Source organism: Myxine glutinosa, chromosome 4, assembly GCF_964187855.1.
Source record: "Myxine glutinosa chromosome 4, kmMyxGlut1.1, whole genome shotgun sequence".
NCBI classification, from domain to species: domain Eukaryota; kingdom Metazoa; phylum Chordata; class Myxini; order Myxiniformes; family Myxinidae; genus Myxine; species Myxine glutinosa.
In genome coordinates, this window is record NC_136264.1 from 141,135,894 (window position 1) to 141,151,623 (window position 15,730).

The window sequence follows — 15,730 nt, forward strand, 5'->3', positions numbered from 1 at the left end:
AAGACCTTCAAGATCATTGGAATTTCCTGCGATTAAGCTGAGTATATGGGCCTATCACTTTCACATTGCAGACAGGTCGGTGGCCTCTCTGTCTTCTATCACACCCTTTATAGTCTTGCAGCCTCTTCTCGGTCTGCATTTTGCCCTCCCCCTCCCCCCACCACTTATCCCCATGCTTTTGCAGGGTGCACACAGTCCACCATTAACCCCCTTCTGGTGAATCTCTCAAAATCCAGAATCACTCATCTCCACTCATTTGCTCCTCTTTTCTCTCTCTTGTGGAACCAATTTCCACATTCTCTTCAATCTCATTCTTCCCTCAGGGCTTCAAGACAGCTGTTCACCATCATCTCCGGTCATCCCCAATCCAAAACGATGACCGTTTATACCCCCGTTAAGCTTCTGCAATCGCACCTCTTTACAAATTTAATATCCAATTTTTCCTTCCTGAGAGTTTGCTTCTGTATCCATCTTGTCCACTCCGTGTGTTCTCCCCTAGCCCTCATTCTTCCCCACATCCCTTTATTTCTCCAAGTCTCCATCTATTTAGTCCCTCAATCCTGCTGTTGGTGTGTTTCCCCCCTCTCTTTCTACTATTCCTTTTGTTCTGTTACGTCCTCATTGGTTCTATGTTCTCGCTTCTCCACGAGTGTCGTAAAAATATAAATAAATACAAAAAGGCGAGTGTATCCAAGAACCCGCCCAAATGTTCTCTGCAATACAGTATTGTCAGCAAAATGCTTCTGCAATGTTTTGTCTCTTCATGGATGGAGAAACCATTTCAATACAATCAATATGGCATTTGACAGTGTATGTGTTTGCGTTAAGCTTCTTTCTTTTTTTCTACAAACCAAATATGACAAAAATGGGACCTCCCCAGAACATCCTACCTATGCAGCTCACGCATTTCTGCCTGCAGAAGGTTCCTCTCCTTCTCCACAGTACAAAGACAGGCAGAAAGCAGCAAACGCTCTTCTTCCCAACGCAGTCCATCAACCTCGAGCTGGCGCCGTGCCGCGGCCTCACTCGTTAGTTCTCGCTGCAATGCGCTCCGCTCCTCTATTAGGCCATGTATGGCAAGGCTCAGAGGGGTTGACACATCACCCGGATATGAGGGGCAACCCCTCTGCTGGGGCGGCCCTGCAGAGCCTGCATGGATAAGCAGTCGCAATAACAAAGTAATTAAGGATACGGTGCCTTTGCACTTAGCTATCATGATGATTATTGGCACCAAGACAACATTTCAAAAAATGATTTTAGCTCCTGAGAAATTTCACAATATTAAACAAGAAAGAAAGCCAGCAGATAAGGCCTGGAAAGTTCAGTTTGTTCTCACCATCCTGTTGGTCAACCATGGGTTCATACTGATCGCGTAGTTTAGCCAGTTGACGATCTTTATTGGCCATTTCAACTTCCAAGGCCCTTTTCTCCTTGTCCACTAATTGGTACCTTGTCTGTTCATCACAATCACTCAGCACCTCATTCTGTTTGGCAATCAGCACTTCCTGACGCTCCAACGCCAACTGCTGCTCGGCTTCTGCCCTCGCAGCTCGCTCCGACTCAAGTTCTTGTTCAAGGGTTTGCTTTTCAAGCAAGACTGCTTGGAATGTGCCACGTTCTTTCTCCAGAACTCCAGCATGCAAGCGAAGGTCCTCGTAACGGTGAAGCAGACGCTTCAGCTCTTTCAAATAAACTCGGTTCAAGCGCTTCGTTTCCGCCAGTCTTGCCTTGACGTCTTCCAGAACGGCATCAACATTGTGCATGCGATGCCTCAATGTGCTGTAATTCCGAATCAAAGACTGTGTGCTAGCATGCCGTTGAACCAGTTCTGATTCGAGCTCACGTTTCTCCTTCTCCAGGTGACTTACTTTCACCGCAAGACCCTCACGAGTAGACTTGCCCTCACTTTCACACCCCAAAATATTAGCATGTTTATCCTCCGGTCGAAATCCTGTGATCTCAATGGCACTTTCGGAACCGATGTCGTCACTTTCAGTGTGCTGCAGCACACCTCCTTCATCAATAATCAAACAACGGCCCATCTCTCGGCCTCTGCTTTCTAACCTTCCACGCAGCACCATGTTCGCCTTTTCCAGAGCCAATACAGCATCTTGTAGCCTTTCTGTGGTTTTCTCCAGCTCAGCGAGGCGCTGACTCTCCTTCCCATCCTCATGTGCATGTTCTTTTCCGAGGTCACAGTCTCTTTCCCGAAGTCGAGCGACCTCATGTGCCAACAGAAGTTCACGATGTTGTGCTTGCACAAGTTCCTCTTGCATATGCTCACTTGCAAAGCTTATGGCCTCCAGCATTGTCCAAAGCTCATCTTGCATTTCCCCAGAGGCACCCCTTTCTGGTGGTTGGCAAATGTCCTCTTTCTTTGTCAAAAATCCTCCAGCTTCTTCTCCCAATTGCCCCAAACTTGAAAATAGGCTGGCTTTGCGACAGCTTTCACCATCGGACTCGAGGGTCGATTCATCATTATCCCCGTCCTGTAATGTGTCCATACAGTTACCATTTCTGAAAGTGGGAATACAGACTTTCTGCGGTCTCCACGAGTAGTCATCAACAGGAAGTACCCTGCTGTTATTGGAAAGTGCAGCAGCATTATAAGCACCACGCTTCTGTGTTGGAATTACACTGGATGCACCAATCTCAATCATGCTGGCCATATCACCTTGTAAAAAATCAGGTGAGTCGAGCATAGTGGCAACACCACCAGCTTCCGGATCGGGCTGAACCTCCTGCAAAAGCAAAGAGTATTATATTGAGCCAAGTTACCCCATAAGGTTAGGACACACAAGGTGATTACAGGCTTGTCCGTTGAGGTAAATATTGGAATACAGTCGGACTCTGCGATTTGTGGGGGATACGTTCCTGGAAAATCCGCGAATAGCAAAACCCAGGGGGCATTGTTTCAATGGAAAAAGGGGGGTTAGGTTCCCAAGTCGCGAAAATCCGCGAATAGAGAGGACCAAACCGGAAACGGCGAGGCAAAATCCGCAAATGGTGACGCAAATCCAGAGAATGTAGACAATAATCCGCGAAGGTCAATGAAAGTCCCGTAAATGGCGAACAAAACCCACGAATGGCGGCGATAATCCTCGTAGGCTGATGAAAATCCGCAAATGTCGATGAAAATGCCGTGAATGTATGCTGTGGCATTGTTTCAATGGGGAAACAGGGGATACGTTATAGGTTCCCGGCGGTTCCTGATTCACAGAGGACAATTTTTAAAGTTCAAAATGTTTTCGACCGCAAATGCACAGGATTAGTTTCAAAAAAATGCTTACAAAAAAATGTAAAAAAACCCACCAGGTACCATTTCCAAATTATTGAAGGAATGAGTTTACAGTTTATTAAAAGTGCTTAACCATACCGTACCGTGAAAGAAAAAAAAAAAAGAAGCCCAACAACATCATGTAGCGTTTAAAATTTTTTATTTTACAAACACACGCAACTTTCAAATGATGGTGATGATGATGGTGATGGATTAAAATCCCATGAATTCCTCGCACTCTGAGGATGACCCAAATGATAGTCCTGCAATGTCGTGCGCTGAGGGAGAGGCCAGACAGGCAGGATAGGCAGCAGTTGAGGGTGTAGGTGAGGACACTGGTGAGGACAATGAGAGGGCAGCAGGAGAGGAGGGTGCTGGTGGTGTTGAGGTGGAGAGAGCAGGGCTGAAGAAATGGGTAATGGAGAGCTGCCTGGCAGATTGGCACAGGTTTCAATGCAGCTTGTAGGGGAGCAACAAATCATCCAAGCCCCTCTTGAACTTGAGGTACCTCTCCATGACTGGGTCAGCATCTTCCAACTTGTCGACAAGCACCTGCATGTCAAGCAGCAACTCGCCCAGGAACTGGACTGTGAGGTTAGACCTCGGCACCTCTTCCTCCTCCTTGGAAACCGTTATAATGGCCTCCAACTCCTCCTCGGTGAGGTTGTTGCCATGTGTGGCAATGAGATCCTCCAACTCTTCAGGCTGCATGTCATCAAAGCCTCCCCCCCCCCCCCCCCCCCCCACCTGCCATGCCAACCCGACAATCACAGGCCTCTCCTCAGTGTTATCGGGAAAGCCAGTAAAGTTTCCGACCGCTTGTGGCCACAGGTTGTGCCAGCACGCGTTGATGGTGTGATGGTGGAGGCTCTCACCTCATCCAGCAACACCTTGATGGCGCCGATGCATTGGGCAATGCTGAAATGTTGAAATCCTTCCAACACTGCCCGACGGTGAGCCCTCCATTGCATCGAAAATGCGGCGAAAGGTGCGACGGTTGCGATACGTTTTAAACGTTGAAATCACACCTTAGTCGAGTGGCTGGATGAGGCAGGTGGTGTTGGGCAGCAGGAAGATCACCTCGATGTTTGGTTGAGCCACGTCCATGAGATGGCCAGGAGCATTGTCCAGGAGCAAGAGAACCTTGAACGCAAGGTTTTTGTCCAACATGTACCTCTCCACCTGAGGGACAAAACAATTATGGAACCAGTCCAGGAAAATTGCTGCCATCACCCAGGCTTTCCTGTTGGCCCTCCAAAAAACACGCAGAGTTTTCTTGTTCTTGCCCTTGAGAGCACCCAGGTTCAGGGAACTGTACAACATCATGGGTTTCAGGAGATAGTCTCCTGTCTCGTTCGCGAGGAGAAGAGATAGCCAGTCCTTGGCAGCCTTGAATCCCAATGCTGTCTCCTGTCTCGCTTTGGGATGAAAGTTCTCGTGGGCATCTTTTTCCAGAAGAGGCCAGTCTTGTCAGCGTTGAACACCTGCCCTGGGAAGTATCCCTTCTCTTCGATCAGCCTCGCGAGTTGAACAGGGAACGCTTTTTATTTGCCGAATTTTTGAATTTTTATTTGCCGATTTATTTGCCCAAACGTGGTCCGCGGAGGTACGCTCCCCTGAGAACTTCACATTTTTGAGACAGTACCACTCCTTGAAACGATGGAACCATCCCCTGCTTGCAGTGAATGAAGTCGCGCTACTTGTACCATCATCGCTCGGCACATCACTCGTGCTGGCACCATCCGCGCCAGCACCGGACAGATGATCGTAAATTCGTTTGGCCTTTTCGCGAATAAGAGGTCCACTTAAAGGCATACTTTTCTGCATGTTGTCCTCGATCCATATGCTGAGCCTTCTCTCTCCATCCTTTCTATGTGGACATCCTGGACATGGGTGACCACCTTCGTACTCGATACAGCGCTCGCTGAAACACTCACGAATCGCCTTCTCGTTCTTTCGTATGTAGTGAATGGTGGATTCGTTGACGTCATAATGCCTGCCCACAGAGGCCGTACTCTAGGTGGATGAGCAGCTCCACTTTCTGGCTAAGGCTCATGGCTTTCTTCTGCCTCTTGGTAGTCGACGCATCTCCGGCACTAGTCTTGCGCTTGGGAGCCATTATTGAACAATGAGCACAGCGAGAGTCAAAAACACAGGTCAAAGTAATGGGATGAGAACAATGATCGAGATAGAGGACAATCTGTTTATGCAGGATTGCGAGCATTGTAGGTATTGAGCCTATCTGCTAATTGAAATAATAGATTTAATGAAGCGTTCGCATTCTATAATTTGCAGAGGTTGACTTGTTTTAGTCGCTGATGGAACATCCCCCGAGCATTTTCATTGTGTAACATCTCTGATGATGCTATACCATAAATTGCAAACTGTAATCGATTTAATGAAGCATTTGCATTCTATAATTCGCAGATGATGACTTGTTTACACATCTGGTGGGATACCCCGTGAAGCTCGCTCATATTGCGGCTAAAATTCGCACCTGCGAAAGCCATAAAACCGCAAAGCACACATCAGTGAATGTATGGTACTGTACTGTACTATATAAGGTCATGCTCGCGGCTTGCATAAGATGTTTTTTTGCACATGTCCAGCTGCTTTATGCATGGCCGGTGAAAGATGGGTTTTATAAATGTGTTAAGCTAGCGGCACATTAATTTTCTTTTTTTGCACCCCTGAAAAACCGCAAATTCGCGGTACATGGCTGCGAATAGGGATGGGAGGGGGGGGGGGGGGGGACCGTGATTTCGCAAAACACAGCCAGGAATAGAAAGAAAGAAAAAAAACCCGCAAATTCGCGGGACACTTTTATGCGAATAGAGAAACAGGTTGCATTTTATCAACCGCGAATACGCGGATTCCGACTTTTTACATTCAAATTCTGGCACACATGCACTGCACACCTTAATGAAACCTGACATAGAAAAGGTGATTAAACATATTTGGTGTGTACAAAGTTTGTTGACCATATTTTCAAGTGGATTTGTAACAGAGGATTTTTTCTAAAGCATTTTAATGCAAAAATAAATTTTTCATCAAAAGATCACCCTTTTGTATAGTATGGGTAATCAACCATGCACGCACAAACACACACTTTGCTCTTCCAGGAACCTCAACTCTTGTATTAAAAAAAACCTATTGTCAATGTATCAATATCCATTTGAACCAAAACCTCTCCCTTGTCACTTTTGGAATGACCGGAGTGACCAGGTTGGAATCCAAACTGATGGTCAAATATCTGGCTTTTTGAAAAGAGGAAAGGCTCGAGATCAGCAACAATGATAGATTCTAGGACTTTGCATCAGTGGCACAGCCATGCTCCCAGCAACGATACAACCCACCAGCCTCAGGCTGCATATGAAATTAATGAATTTACCCAAAGTGACGAGACGTTGAAAAGCACAAATGAAAAAACAAAACATTGATTGGGGCAGGCAGGGGACGATGAAGCAGGATCTTTAAAAACGTTGACACAATAATTCAAATTGTATATCGCAACCCTCTCCTTTCCCATGTGTACATAATAAATAGGTGGCATCATCATAACTTCAAGATGTCTTCCAAATGTATTTTTCTGATTACCTTGACAAAAGCTTGCAAACAAGGGTTGTCCTCACGACTGCCCTTGGGGCAGCTGTCTGCAAAAGGAGAAAGAAAAAACAAGAATTAAAGGTTTTTTTTGGAGGGGGTTGTTTTTACACACCCAAAGTGCACAGTGACAAGCAGCTTTCCCAGCTTTGGGTGAGCAATTATTTGCATCTCCTAATCAGAAGAACGTCCCGGCAGCTGCAATACTCAAGGTCGAATGATTATTGTAAAAATCAACATACTGCAAAACTGCTAATTTGCTCACCGACATGAGCAAACAAACTCGAGGCTGCATATAAAATGCAAGTACAACCATCGAGCCCATTTCTTCTTGTATAATTTTGTAATATTGTGTTTTCACCACCTTTTAAAACTTATTTCATCTTCTTGACTCTCCTTGTATCACTCTGCTGAGTGTCATAACATCCGGTTTAAAAATAACAAAAAAAAAAAAAATGGAATTTAACACGAATGTATCGATGGATACACCCGAAAATGGAATAATGGAACTCCACCCACGTCAAATGTCATTGCAAATTCCCACACTTCCCACCAAAAGCAAAGTTGAAAGCTAGCAAAAATTTCCACAAGGAATAAACCAATATCAAATTTTGAGTTTACAAAAAATCTGTTTTGACCCATGACCCCAAGTCCCCACCCCAAGGCATGAACCAGGGGAAAATTCAGAAAAAGTTACATATTTCATGCATCCCCCAATGTTGATTTCATATCCAAAGTGTCGTTATTAAATGTTAAAAAAGGCACCCATAATTGCATTTTTCTTGGTATTTGACCTCTTGACTAGGCAGCAGAGCCCCAGGGGGCAGGTCAAAAATTATACTGCTCTCACACCTTCTTGCCATGTGGTGATCAGAACTGCCAAGTTTGGTGAATTGCCGCCCAAGCGTTTAGGAGATAGTGTGACAGATGGACAGACAGACAAAGACACAGATAGACTGTATTTTTAAAAGCATGGGGATAACTGGAGAGGTCATAGAACACCTTACTCTGCACATTCTTGAGATAGAGGATATGGGAAGGATCTTTTAAACTTCTCGTTTCTGTTTCTGAACGCTATCCAAATTTCCTAAGAGCCACAATTTTGTCGGTTATTCCCAATATTCCCCAACGCTGCGAGTGCGTGCGGCAAATTTGATTTGTCAAGATGGCGTAATATTTTGTCCAAGTACTGCTAAACTGGGGGATTTTGGAAGTGCCAACAATGCAATTTGTGTTCTACAGTGTTCAAGTAAATAATTCAATGGAAATAAAATGAATGACCTTATCCTCTGTGCGCATGCACATTCAGGGCGAGACTCTGTACAAGTTGCAAAATTCAGACCCAATGTCCTGCTAATCTTCAAGTTAATGTCCCGATTCATGTTTTGGTGTTCAATATATAAAATTCAATTGAAAATAAGAGGTTCCTCAATCATAGACTGAAAGATGGATGAACCTATTGCTTAACCCCGTGTTGTGCTGCATACATGGGGTAAAAAGAAGAAGAGTCAAGTCTATTTTTGATTATTAGTCCCCTACCCAGAGGGTTCCATCTGCCCGTCTGTCCCACCTGTGATTTTCTCCACTTTTTTTCCATACCCTTTAACATATTGAACTGAAACTTGGTAGAGGACATGTATTGAATGAATGAATATGAACGATCGTTTTAAGGCCATTTTTCCCTGCTGGAGCGAGGGTTAGCCTTGCGGGCCCCATGACAATCATGGTTCCCTGTTTGAGGCAATGTTTTTATGGCCGGATGCCCTTCCTGACGCCAACCCTTGGTCACGCTCTTACGATGCGCAGGGATACGGTGTACCTATTCTAAATCGGGGTACACACCGGGATCATTCATCCCAGCAAGCTGGTACTCAATTTGCCGACCTCGGAAGGATGTCAGGCTGAGTCAACCCCCCCCCCCCCCCCGGCGTTAATTCAGCGATCGACCGGGATTCGAACCCAGGATCCTAGGATCCCAAGCCGGCACCCTAACCGCTAAGCCAACACCAGGCGCTGTCGAGGACATGTATTACAAAGCAATTTTCCCTCTTGTTATACAAGCCATAACCCAAATTACAAAATACACACTATGAAACGACATTTCAAAGTGCAAGCCAACAGAAAGCCTGCCATTATCAATATAGAGAAAACAACAATTTTCACACGGGTGTGTAAACAGAAACCAAACGAGACTTTCAACATTGTTCATTCATTTAATTGCCTCAAAATAGCTCCCAGCAAAGCCATGCGGACATTACGTCAAGGCAAACTACGTCAAGCAATAATACAGTGTGCAATGGAATGAAGAACCAGTCAGGCTCGTAACAGGCTTCTGCCGAACCGCTTCGGTGGACAGATAGAATGAAGGACTGAACGTGGTGAAGGAAGGAGATGTTGACATTTGGGCTTCTTTTGCTCCGACGAAGGGTTAACGGCCGAAATGTCAGCTTCTTCCCATGGTGGTTGGCATGTACGTCAATAAATGTTCTGTTTGTTTTATCCATCGATTTATAATGTAAAATGGTAGCATTTCAAAACTACGATGTGGAAAACATATTTAGAAGATGATTGAACACAGAAATAACCTCGACACAGCATGGTCTGCGACCATCGATTCTGATTTGGTCCCGGTCACAACTCTGGGCATGCTACTGCTCCCTCACAGCAATGGTTGAGGGCATCAAATATCAAATCAAGGTCAGGGCGATCTCCCTGGCCATAATCGATCATTTGGGCATTCAACACACTCTGGCATCCTGCAATGCTTGCCACGCTCACTACCTGTGGCGTACAAGGCCTTCGCACATCGATTTTTGACTTCCTGTACTCACATAGTCAATGCGTCACTGACACTATCCCTTCCTCTCATTTAGTTTTTCTGAAAAAGCAATTTAGGGCACGACATAATTCTGCTGTGTACATCCTGTTATTAAAAGGGGGGAAGTATCGATGATTCCACAACACCGAGCTGATAACCCCACGTCCGCTATCTCTCATACTACTCCCATCACTCACCTCAAATCCCCAACTCAATTAATCGTAGAACCCACCCTTTATCAATCTCCCACATTGAATTTTTCACTAATCCACCACATTTTCTACACGTCTCTCTGTAAAACGTCCAATGTGGATAATTTCGAACATACTCGCAGAAGTACCCGGCGTTGCCCGGTGATGTTCTGATCCTGTTGGCATTTTGAAGAAATCGTTGGGTTTTTTTTGTGCGTGCCTAAAACACTTCCCTCCACCCACTAAGGAAAATGTTTTACACACACACACACACACACACACACACACACACACACACACACACACACACACACACACACACACACACACACACACACACACACACCTCTTATAGTATAAAGATACAGTGCCTTCAGAAAGTATTCACACCCCTTGACTTTGTTCACATTTTGTTGTGCAACAGCCCGAATTTAATATGGATTCAATTGAGATTTTTTGTCACTGATCTGCACATAATACCCCCACAATATCAAAGGGGAATTTTCTAAAAGAAATTTTTATAAAATAATTTATTTTATAATAATAATAACAATATTATTATTATCATTATTATATATACTAGGGCATGCCCGTACTATATATAAGCTAGGACGTGCCCGTACGTGGGTGCCCGTTCCTTGCCAAAAAAAAAAAAAAAAAAAAAATTTGTGTAGGGGTGTGTGTGTGTAAACATCCTAGGGCGTGCCCGTACGTGGGTGCAAAAAAACATGCGTGCAAACAACAACAACAAAAAAAAAAACTTTGAAACCACGTGGCAGTAACGACCACAGAACCCCCCCTCTATTTACATGAATGGTTTGGTCCATTCGCAACGACCACAGAACCCCCCCCCTCTATTTACATGCAATGGTTTGGTCCATTCGCAACGCCAAAGCGAACGGCGAACGGCTAAATCGCCATAGCTCGGTAAGTACTTGTCCGATTAATATGAAACCTTGAAAAGGCACATCCTCGGGTCCCCAGCAATATACCTGGCAAGTTTAAAGTATATCGGACCCGTGGTTGTCGAGAAACAGCGGTCACAGACAAACACACACACAGACACACACACACACACACACACACACACACACAGACACACACACACACACACACACACACACAGAGATTAGTGGAATTATAGATAGATATATATATATATATATATATATATATATATATATATATATATATATATATATATATATATATATATATATATATATATATATATAGTGTTTGGCCCTGTTCCTACAATATTGATATATAGAGACACAAAATAACCATTGTCCATCTCTCCATTCTTATTACTAGGGCATGCCCGTACTATATCTATATCTAAAATTATATCCCCCCCTCTATTTACATGAAATGGTTTGGTCCATGAAATGTTTTGGTCCATTCGCAACGCCAAAGCGAACGGCGAACGCTTTACATGAAATGGTTTGGTCCATGAAATGTGTTGGTCCATTCGCAACGCCAAAGCGAACGGCGAACGGCTTGCGAGTACAGTGACAATCCCCCCCCCCCCCCCTCTATTTAGATGAAATGGTTTTTATTAGTTTTAAAACATAGTTTAACGCCAACATAGCGGCAACATAGTTTGCAAACGTGAAATAAATGAATACGCTCTCAAATGTGCCATCCGAGGCAGAGTGTGTCCGCCACGTTCGGCACACGCGATAGCTCGCTGCTCTCTGATTGGTTGAATCGTTTTTTGGACATAGCTCGGTAAGTAATTGTCCGATTAATATGAAACCTTGAAAAGGCACATCCTCGGGTCCCCAGCAATATACCTGGCAAGTTTAAAGTATATCGGACCCGTGGTTGTCGAGAAACAGCGGTCACAGACAAACAAACGTACAAACGTACAAACAAACAAACACACAGAGATTACTGGAATTATAGATAGATGCACGAAGCTCCTCCACGAAGCTCATACAGTACTCAAAAGCTCCATCTTGATAATTTCACTCTTCGGAGACTGTCTCACGAGAAATCACCGTGTTGTTTATTGTGCTTTGATGTCAACAGCAGATGTATTTCATTCAGAAATGCAATTACAGTACTTTATTCAGTAAGTTCAAACACTCCAAAAGAAAACCTTTCCACGTACAATTGAAGCAAAATTAATTATTAATCAATTTGCCACTTGCCTGACGTCATCGGCTCTCTTTCAACGTCAGACATAACATAAGGGTTCTTCTTTGCCAACAACCCATTCCTCATTGTCATCTCATTCTGCCTGGAGCAGCATAGAGCAAAAAGCTATTCTGGTGAGACACAAAAAATGGGCACATTTGCATATGATTCACACATTTAATGAATCCACACAAATACATTTAAAAATACAATAATCGATAATGCTCATTTCATGCTTTCGTCTTATTCAAACATGAGCCACAATTTTATGCTTCAGCACAACATCAGTATCTTACTATAATTCACCAAATGTCCGTCCGTCCATTCGCACGTACCGCAAAAACGGCTCAACCGATCGCAACGACATTTTGGGTGGGTAATCCTGGGACCCCCTGGAGTAAAATAGGCTATATTGTTTTTCCAATTTTCCAGTTTTCCCAAACACGATGGAATAATATTTACCGATATGAACAGTGATGTGGCTTTTGTTGAAATTCTACGTACCAGGAGAGAGTAGATCGACTCCTGACGAACTCTTCCTGTATAAACGTGCGGCTCCGAAGAAACACGGCAGCGTGTGCAAAGCAACTGAGAAACAAGTGTAGCGGCCGCTTCCGTGTTTGATTCGGCGCGCACTCTTCACACATAAACGTGCGACTGAGAAAGACGTGTTGCGGCCGCTTCCGTTTTGCAGAATTCAATCTTCTTTTTTCAAAATGGGTGCCATGTACTGTTTCGATTTTGTTGATTTGTGTGTGATATGATTTAACGGATGTTTATATGAATCGTTTAAAATAAAAAAAGCCTTCAATTTCTGATATTTAGCCTTTTCATTTGGGCCTCCCAATTGAAGCCCCGCCCGGAGGGTGGGTACCGTTGCTAGTGGCTAATAATTTCGCTTTTGATAACCTTTCCATTAATACAGGGAGGTCCCCACTATATGTCGTTTCACATACAGGTCCACAAGTTACTTAGGACCATTTTAATTATACCTCCAAAACGACCGACAATACCCCGCACTTACGTCCATTGGACGGAAAACCAGTTACCAGGCGTGCCAACCCACAATGCTTTGCATACCAACTTTCCAACGTTCCATCCCACAATGCACTGCATCCTCTCCCTCTCAGGATCCAACTCAGGATCCAGCATTGTTGGACTCAACGCTGCCGCATACTGAGCAGTACTGTATTTTTGTCTTTGTGTACTTTACCGTGGTAATAAAAAGTGATAACAATAAGGGTGAACCTGTACGTAAGCGGCAACGTAGTAGTGCAACTCTGGATGTCAAATTAGACATATTGAAATGAAATAAGAATGGTGAACCACCAGCCGACATCGCTCGCTATCTTGGTTTGCCGCCACCAACTGTTCAAACCATTTTAAAGAATGCCGATGGGATCTTGAATAAAGACCAGGGAATGCCTCAGTACAGTACTCTCATTGAAAGATAACTTGTCAACAGAGCAAGGTGATGGAAAAAAATGGAGAGGAGGCACTCTGGATGACGACGACGACTCCAAGCTGATAAAAACGAGACAAGGAAGAGCCTTACGACGGAATGCTATGTTTTTCATGAAAATGCAATCTATCCGGAATGAAGTGGTGGTAAATGAACCGTGCCACAGATACAAACTAAAGAGTTAACAGAACACCTTACCCCACGCATTGTTCAAGTCTATAATTCAATGGAAATAAAGTAATGATTTTAAAGGTCGTATAAAAGAAATTCCAGAAGTTTACCACCTTTGATGCAGTCTTTTACACCACCTTATCTAACATGTGCAAGTACTGCAAAACTGGAGGTTCTTGGAAGTGCACAAAGTTGATTTGTGTTCTACAGTGTTCAAGTATATAATTCCATTGAAACTAGAACGACAATCTTTGATGTCGCGACGAATAGAATGAAGATTTTAAAGGTTGGAGAAAAAAAAAAATTCCGGAAGTTTCCGCAGTGTCTTTTACACCACTTTATTTGACACGTTACATTAGTTATTCGTGCCTGTTGTTTGTGTCGTTTAAAAACACTAAGTTTCCTGGTTGGAACTGCCAGACATGCAGACAGAATAAAAAAATGATCTCGCTCATCTCTATGCAGGCACGATCGGCACAAATTCAGAGACAACATAATGGTAAACTACAGGTCCGTTTCCCTATTAGTGTTCAAAATATAACATTCAATTGAAATTAAGTTGTTACTCAATCATAAACTGACGTTTGTAGACACATCGAGAGACAGACAGAAGTGAACCAATTGTCTAACCCCGCTTTTTGATTCATGTGTGTGGAGTAACTACAACACTCAGACACCGCCAACGAATGCTTTGTCCCACCTTCCCAGGCTGACCCAGTGTCCCGTATGTGACAGGATTGTCTAGTTTCATACTTTTCATTTGTGTCTGTGGTTGTGCTGTGTCTGCACCATGTGTGTCGTACTATGACCGTGTTGTGCCGTCTGTCGTGCCGTGTGTCGTGTTGCTGTCCCGCCCTAGTGAAGGGATATTGTGGGGAGGATGGTGGAAGGGAGGTGAAGGGTAGTCGTGGGTATTGTTAGCGAGGGTGACGGTTGATGGGGGATTGCAGAGGGGAGATGTGGGATGGTGGTGGGTAGTGTGTTGGTGATGGTTGATTGGGGATGGTGGAGAGGGGTGTGGGGTGGTCGTGGGTATTGTTGGCTAGGGTGATACTTGATTGGGGAGGGGGGTGGGGGGGGGGAGAGGTGGGTAGCGGAAGGGGAGTCGTGCTGGATGGTCTTTCAGTATTATTGAGCCACGGCCGTTTCTTCCGCTTAATCGAGGGAGTCGCATCTTCTCTCAATCATGGCGGATAACAATATCTAGCCATCTGTTCTTTTTAAGTGCTCCGTAAAGTGTTTGAGCACAGAACCGAACATTTTGTAAGACCGATCCACACTCGGGTTTTTCGGACAAACCTCATCCAATTTTTGGCAACACTCGGATCTTTCGGCCATTGGTGGAGCATGAAACCATTTTGGTTTGTATTACTACAACCACCAAGGACACATCGACCCAGTATATTTTAAATTAATCACCGTTTGACTTGAATCGTACCAGCAGTTTTTAATCCACATGTTTATGCAGACCATGTAACAACTAATACAATTGGAAAGCTGAATTTAAAAAAAGGAATAAAGATGTCAGACTTTTGAGAAGGCGCAAATTCCGCTAAACCTGTAACGCACATCCTTCTGAACCACGTTCCCGCTATCATTACTACTTAAAGCAGTGCACTACAATCAACACTCCACACTAAGGGACCATGTTACAATCAACACTCAACAACTAAAGGACCATGTCACCATCAACACTCAACTTAGGGACCATGTCACCATCAACACTCAACAACTTAGGGACCATGTTACCATCAACACTCAACAACATAGGGACCATGTTACCATCAACACTCAACAACATAGGGACCATGTTACCAACACTCAACAACTTAGGGACCATGTTACCATCAACACCACAACTTAGGGACCATGTTACCATCAACACTCAACAACTTAGGGACCATGTTACCATCAACACTCCACAACTTAGGGACCATGTTACCATCAACACTCAACAACTTAGGGACCATGTTACCATCAACACTCCACAACTTAGGGACCATGTTACCATCAACACCACAACTTAGGGACCATGTTACCATCAACACTCAACAACTTAGGGACCA

The 15,730-nt window shown here is 44.2% G+C and overlaps 1 protein-coding gene across 1 annotated transcript in view; it reads right to left on the bottom strand.

Annotated features, from left to right (window-relative positions):
• The window catches only part of LOC137425310 (uncharacterized), a 49,580-nt gene that overhangs the window by 12,447 nt on the left and 21,403 nt on the right, over window positions 1-15,730 (bottom strand). Inside the window, exons 3-5 of the mRNA XM_068113597.2 lie at window positions 6,875-6,930; window positions 1,337-2,741; window positions 891-1,149 (exon numbers count right to left, since the gene is read on the bottom strand). Coding sequence (XP_067969698.2) covers window positions 891-1,149; window positions 1,337-2,741; window positions 6,875-6,930 — 1,720 coding nt within the window. The remainder of the gene's footprint in view (window positions 1-890; window positions 1,150-1,336; window positions 2,742-6,874; window positions 6,931-15,730) is intronic.